Source organism: Eurytemora carolleeae, unplaced genomic scaffold, assembly GCF_000591075.1.
Source record: "Eurytemora carolleeae unplaced genomic scaffold, Eaff_2.0 scaffold254, whole genome shotgun sequence".
In the NCBI taxonomy this organism is placed as follows: Eukaryota; Metazoa; Arthropoda; class Copepoda; order Calanoida; family Temoridae; genus Eurytemora; species Eurytemora carolleeae.
The window spans coordinates 327,149-335,148 of record NW_019396145.1 but is presented as its reverse complement, the minus strand read 5'-3'; the positions used below and the strand labels follow the sequence as shown (position 1 = coordinate 335,148).

Genomic DNA, 8,000 nt, shown 5'->3' with positions numbered 1-8,000 from the left:
TTATATTACCCCTCCCCCTTTTTACTTTATCAAAATAATATATTAAAATGTATAATAATACAGAAATATATTTATAATATTACTTTTTAATTCTGATAAATTCGAAGTGCGAATTTGTAAACCTTTTAATATGCACATAGTACAAAGGGCTCCGTAACGTTCCGTTTCAGAACGGCAGATTCATTTTTTTTTTTTTTAAACTCCGACTTTTGTTTATTGTTTTCCTTAAAGATGTATGAAACTTTCAGAAATCTAAAATATTTAATTAAAAGTGCCCAGTTCTACTCTGTATTTACAATACTTCACCTGTTCCAGAGTACTTGGTTCTTTGTTTTTGTTAATATTATCCTTGTTAGTCTGCTTGTAAGAAAATAAAAGGGTTAGTAACTTAGTTATTTGTTTGGCTCATGAGGAGGGGGGGGGGGGTCACAGAGGAATTGAATCTTTGTCACAAATTCAGATTGTCTAATATCTTTGTAACCCAATGTCGTAGACCTTTGATATTTCAAACTATGAATGCTGAATTTTACAAATCTGTTTGCAACGTCAAATTGCCAAGATTTGAAAATTTGAGTTTGTGGGAAATTTCAATTTCTATAGCGTAAAAGATGACGTAACAAAATATATACATAATCATTTATTCCTTTAACTACCAACAAAAACATTAAAGTTTAAGCAAAATAATTAGAGTAAAAAAGTAAATTCCAAAATATTTCTAAGAGGCTGTGAAGTTTTTCTTTAGAATGTGGTGTGGACTGGGTATCTGTTGTCAGTGCATCAGCTCTGGACCCACTACCTCCGAGTAAAGTGTTTAAACCAAAATATCCCCTACAATGGCTACAATCATATCGGTCTTCCGCTCCGGCAACATACTGGGACAGCTTCCCGAAGAACCTTGTGTGGCCTGGGAGATCAAGGAGGAACGGGAACCATGCATCTAAATCTAAATTTTCAAATCATGGAAATGTTCCAACAATTTTGTAAAAATCCGCGAATTTTAATAGAAAATTCGGTAAACTTGCAGTTTCCAAGCCCTTTTCAATCGAGATGGAGGCTAATTTTGCTAGTGGCAGCATAGAGAAAACTAAGAAGAAAGAAACTAATAATTCCAGAGCGTTGAGTGAACTAAAAAAGATGATGAAAAAGTGTGAAAATGAAAAGGCGAAACTGGAAAGCAAGCTGAGTGTTAAAAATGAACAGTTAAAGCAGAATCAGCTAAAGATAAAGAAGTTGAAGAATCAAATGGAAAACTACAAGTCCAAGTTTACTCAGCAGAACTCGAAAGAATACAGTTTCAATCCCAGATTGCTCTCCTAGAGCAGAGACCTGAGAGCAGTAAACCAACACAGGTGGAGGATCAAGCTAGTCTTACAGGTGGAAACCTGTTACAGGATATGATGGACAACTTCAGAGAACTAGCTGAGACTCATTTACAATGTGTTGTCTGTTCGGAACTGTTCGTAGATGCAGTGAGTATTAACTGTGGACATACCTTTTGTGACTACTGTATCAGTAAGTGGAGGAAGCAGAAGAATAACTGTCCGGTGTGTAGAACCAATATTAGAGCAGCTAACCCCATCAAGGTCCTGGATGAATACTCAGATAAAATATTTGAGCAATTTGTTTTGGAAGGAGCTAAGAAAAGCCGAGCAACCCTGAAGGAGGAGAGGGCCAAGCTTAAAGCTAAGTCTGTAGGATCAAGGAACAACAGGACGGTTTTCTCCGATACTAGCTCCGGCTCCTCAAGCAGCAGCAGTAGTACATCAGCTGAGGGGTCAGCTTCAGATTCAGACTAACTTAAAGGATTCATCTTTCCTGAGATTCTGAGAGCATCAACTGTTTTCATTTTATACTTTCATGAACGAAAATATATATTCTAAAGTCAATTTTGCTCTAAAATAAGGTTTTAGAAATCTTAGAAAGATTTTAAATTACAAAAGATTTGAGCTGATCACATACTAAAAGTTCCGATTTCTTTGTCTATTTTTTAAAGAATCCCAAATCGATTAATTTAAAAATGCGCCAAAATGTCCGTGAATCCACTTGATATAAATTCAAATGTTAATAATTTTCATTTTGAATAAAGCCTGCCATTTAGTTGAATTGAATCAAGTCAGCAAATTGGTTTTGTATTATTTTGTTATGTTTTGCATAATTTAAAGTTTTTTTNTATAAATACGTAATTTCAAATTAAAGGGACTATATAAATACGTAATTTCAAATTAAAGGGACTATATAAATACGTAATTTCAAATTAAAGGGACTATATAAATACGTAATTTCAAATTAAAGGGACTATATAAATACGTAATTTCAAATTAAAGGGACTATATAAATACGTAATTTCAAATTAAAGGGACTATATAAATACGTAATTTCAAATTAAAGGGACTATATAAATACGTAATTTCAAATTAAAGGGACTATATAAATACGTAATTTCAAATTAAAGGGACTATATAAATACGTAATTTCAAATTAAAGGGACTATATAAATACGTAATTTCAAATTAAAGGGACTATATAAATACGTAATTTCAAATTGCCCTTAATTTTTAGAGTGGCATTGAAACCTTTAAATAATCAGTAACGTAGAAGATATCACTGTATATACCTAGCTTAAAATGTGTTATAACGCAAGAAATCCGCAATTTGCTTTTTTGGAGAAGCTACAGTTTTCATGATGAATTTTCAGAGAGAAACTATTCTCATTCATCTTCATTGGACTAAGCTGTCATGAGTCAGACCAATCTAAAATGATATAATGGAAGGTTAGTTGCGTCTATACAGTCCTTTAAAACTTCTTGTTTAGATAATGTTAAACCCTCCGAATCAGTCCGGAAAGCCGCACGAATACAATCAACAGAAGAATCAAAATCCCAAATCTTTTCCCAATCCCAAATCTTTTCCAGCTGCTCAGTCTACTGCAGCTACATCCAATCCCAACTCAGCAGCAGTTGGGAAAACAAATGCAGCTGTTAAAATTGAAGAAGTTTAAATAAACATGTTTTCCATTTTTACCAATCTTTGTTTTCTTTCATCTACTACCTACATAATACATATGTATGTCCATAATTTTAATATCCAAAACAAAACAATTAAGATTATTAACAATGAAATCCATCTTTCGAAATTTTTTATGAAACAATTTTAACCAGCTTAACTTTAATTACATAAAACCAATAAATAAAGAACCGAATTTTAACTTTTAAAAAAATCACTTTTTTACTTACAAAAATACGAAACATAACATTTAAAAACTTAAATTAGCATTTTAAAACCAACTTTTTCGTTTTGAATGATAATAACAGTTTTGCCTTTTATAAAAGGGTTTGATCCCTATAAATTTTTTATAAAGATTTCTCATCGCGAATTTTTTATCTGATGAGTTTTTATCTTTTTTCAATTCATCCTTGATCTAAATCCTGTAAAAAGTAGAGAATAAATGAATAAACGTTAAACCGTTTTCTTTTCTTTGCTATTTTTACAGTGCTGGGTTGCATAGGGTAAACTATGGGTAAACTCCAAGATTTCTCATGGTATTGGATATTCTAGTTTATCTAGGGGTACATTAACTTGCTTCAAATTTCTTTATGGTATGGCAAAACTTTTATATTTGAAATTGGCTTTTATTCAATACAATTGTGACGACTATCTGTTTTTAATTTGATTTTTAACGACTTTTTATTCTGCAGAGGCAAATAAACATGTAAACAACAATAATTGTTGTTTTTGACATTAGTTCGGGTAATTAGTAATGTAATTAGAATGTCATAAAACGGGAAAATTTTAAGTTAATGTTTTGTAATTTTTAGAAATCAAACCCAAGATTCAATTAGTCTTCCTTATTGTTTTGAATAATACGACGACCTTCGTATCTTGGATACTTTAGAAAGCTTTCATTTGCAAACAAAACTTTAAACGTATTAAGGCACCATGATTTCAAGTTATCTATAAAAAACAGCGGGGATTTTTTAATTTAGATTTTTACGTCATTTAAAGGGAGTGTTCGCGAAAATGAAAACTTTTNGATGTCTTGAACTAAATAAATTCAAATAAAATGTAGTGTTCGCGAAAAATGAAAGAGGGTATAGGCTTACGACGAAAAATAAGCGCATTTGATCGCTACTAATATAAAATCTGTAAGTCTGAAGACTGTTGACTGTTGAGTTATAGACAAAATAAAAGAAACCGAATGCTTCTCTCTCTCGTTAGTTCAGGTTCAGAAAGTTGCAACATTCAACTCGGATCGCAAAATAGTTCATTATATTTTTGATTGTTTTTTTAAATAGTATTTCGATGGCGCTGGATTTTCAAACAATCCTGGAAAATATAAAAATGTCGTCTTCATTATCATAAATCTGTAACTATCAGATCATAAAAAATCAAAAATACTATGAAATATCAACTTCCTGAATTTTATGGACTCTACGTTCGCCGATATGAGTCGTTTTCAACAATTTTCTCCTTATAGACACAACAGATAGAAGTAAATCAAGATTAGAAGCGATCAAAAGCGCTTATTTTTGCCGTAAGCCTACACCCTCTTTCATTTTTCGTGAAAACTCCCTTTAACTGAATTTATTTAGTTCAAGACATCAGAACCATGGGATATGAAAAAGGAAATAAATTAATTCCTATGTCTGCACAAGATTAAGATCAATGTTTAAATTGCTTATTTTTCCTAATAATGTGTTCATGGAAGACCACTTTCATTAACATCTACGAAACTGGATATTGCTAGACGAGTTAAAGATTAAAACGAAATTAATTGAGAGGGACAGAATATTATATATTTATGAATATATTCAAATTCTTAATAAAATAATTATATAGTTAATTTTAACATGGCTACACAATATATTAACTGTCACAGGTCTAGGACTAGAGCAGGGTTGTTCGTAAAGCATGAAAACATGCCATGTTTACCAACTACCCCTGTACACTGTACATTTACACTGAAACTGTTATATACAAGTTACAACGAATGAATTTGATTTTTTACTACTGTTCTGTGAAGTGAAGGGTAAAAAAATAATTTTTTTTTTTTATTTTTCTGTTTTTCTAAAATAATCTTGTGGTTTTCTAATTTATAAATGAAATTTACCCTCTTCACAACAACATTGTTTACAATATTTATAAATGACAAAAATATACAATTTTAGATTAATAACTATTCTACTGTACAATAGAAATATTTTGGAAGATATATCTTGAAACTAGAAGTGGGACTTGTTCTTCAATACAAAATGAATATTGAAAGTATCGAAGAATAGGAATTGTAACCATGTTTTCCAAATCAAAAAACATTCCAATAAAAATAGTTTCATTGAAAATCGTCCTAAAGTAGAAAACTGGTAGGTTTCCTTCCCATGGCAGGATGCCGATTAAATTTACATAAAATAAAATAATGTTTTTTTAAATATGTATTTAGAGATTGGTACTTCTAGCACCGTGTTATGTTGAGCTACTCTGAACGTAATCAAACCTAAGAATAGAAAACTTGTAAATTAAAAACATCCATTAAAGGGACTGTAATCTTAATTTCAAGTTACCCTCCATTTAAAGAGGGACATCCTCGATCCCAAACGGTTCCCTTTAAACCTTTGACTGATCATCGAGGACAGAGATCTCAGTGTATATATCTCTTAAATGCTGTGTAAAAAGTCGTGTAGAAAGTAAATATTAATATCCCTAGAAGAATAGACAGCTTTCAAACAAAGTGTTCAACAATAAAAAGCACATCTTTAGATAAATGATAAATGATAAATGATAAATGATAAATGATAAATGATAAATGATAAATGATAAATGATAAATAATAAATGATAAATGATAAATGATAAATAATAAATGATAAATGATAAATGATAAATGATAAATGATAAATGATAAATGAATTACTCTTGAATATTGAAAGACTGGTCTCTACTACGCATATTCCCCATCTCATATTCAGAATTCTCTCTGAAAATATGAATTAAGTAAATAAGTAATTAGATAAGTAATTAGATAAGTAATTAAATAAGTAATAAGAGTAATTAGATAATTTAATAAAAAATATATAATAGCTTTAAAAAAATTTAAATGGAAATCTAAAAAATAATTTAATAAGGATCAAAATAATAATAATAGTTACGTAATTCAGAAAAATAAGAATTAGATTATTCATTAAATAATTAATTTAAAGAATAATTAGATAATCAATATAATAATGAATTAAAAAAATAATTAAATAGTTCTTTGAAAATTGTTATTGAAATAAGTAATAAGATTATTTTTCGATAGAGATCTAGAGGTCGTACTTTGTGATTGTCTGTTTTTTAGAAATCAGAAAATTTTGTTCCAGTTAAAAGTTTGCATTGTACATTAAGACCCAAAAAAACTATAGAATAGAAAAACTACATTTAAGCAATGAAAATCAACTTATTAAGTGAAATGGGTCTGTGAACACTGCACAATTGATGTGTTTCAAGTGCATTATACTATTTAAAGTAATAACTTGAGCCCGACTGTCGTCTTCCTACTTGGCGATCCACAGTTTTAATGATCCTACTGTATTCAAATAGATTTAGATCAAGAGAAAACTAGAATCATCTTAATTACTGCCACATCTAGTAATTTCTAACCTACAGAAGCTGTATACAAGATTACAAGATTCTGCTTTATATAAAGGAATAGACTGTTTAGTAGTTCAATACCAGATTCTAATATATGAATAAGACTAGACTGTTTAGTAGTTCTATACCAGATTCTAATATATGAATAAGACTGGAATGTTTAGTAGTCCTATACCAGCGTCTGATATATATATATAGGACTAGACTGTTTAATAGTCCTATACCAGATTCTGATATGTATAGGACTATATTGTTTAGTAGACCTATGCCAGATTCTGATATATAGAACTAGAATTTAGTAGTTCTATACCAGATTCTGATATATATAGGAATAGACTGTTATACCAGATAATGATATATATAGGACTAGACTGTTTAGTAGTCCTATACCAGATTCTGATATATAAAAGGGACTTGAGTGTTTAGTAGTCATATACCAGATTCTGATATATAAATAGGAGAAGTGGTGAACATACCTGTTTAGTAGTCCTATACCAGATTCAGAAGTATGAAATTGACCGGGTTTTCCAATTCCCAGAGTGTGCATTTTCTTGATGTTTGGAGTCAATCCTTCTCTTAGATTCTAGAACAGAAATTAATTTAATTTATATTCATTAAAAATCGAACAATTTTCTAGCAAAAACCTATTGAAGAATTGAGAAAATTTTGACTTGATATGATCTTACTTTTAGGTTTTGTTTTTTGATATTTTTAAGGGTTTAAACGTTCCCTTTTCAATTTCATTTACCAATTGAAATCTGTCTCATAATAGTGCTTGATAATTTATGTGTAATCTTACGAAACATTATGAAAAAGAATAAAATATTAATAATTAATACTGCAATGAATTCAAATATGTTTTAATTAATTTCTCTGTCAAAATATATTGTACAACGCCTACACTTCTACTGAATTTTAATGTCAAATAAGTTTAATAATTTTACTCGCAAAATTTTGAAAGATAAAATAATACTATTTATTAGAAAATCTGTGAAAAGAAACTAAAATACGCGCAGAAAATATATATTTTTAACTAAAATACGCGCAGAAAATATATATTTTTAACTAAAATACGCGCAGAAAATATATATTTTTAACCTTAAAAACTATGAATTCTGCCTGATTAAAGGGTCAAACTTTANTGATATGAGATTAATATAAAAGCAAACTAGAGAAAACTTGTTAAATAAAATAGTATGTTTTTAATTTAATATTATTCCAACAACTAAAACTTTTTTTTCTAATTAGAAGTTTTATAAACTACAAATGTTGACAAATGCCTTTTTTTATGTAAAATAAAAATGACAATATTTTAATAAAAAAAAATCTTTATTATGAGAGACTTTGTATAAGTATAAAACCCAACATATTTTAAGCTCT

The 8,000-nt window shown here is 29.3% G+C and overlaps 1 protein-coding gene across 1 annotated transcript; it reads left to right on the top strand.

The window, feature by feature from the left end:
* Positions 1–1,196: 1,196 nt before the first annotated feature.
* Positions 1,197–1,796, top strand: LOC111696307 (E3 ubiquitin-protein ligase rnf8-B; the record flags this gene model as incomplete). Its single annotated transcript, XM_023465878.1, has 1 exon — positions 1,197–1,796. A coding segment is annotated over one exon (600 nt), but the record flags the coding sequence as incomplete, so codon positions are not given.
* Between the last annotated feature and the right edge of the window lie 6,204 nt (positions 1,797–8,000).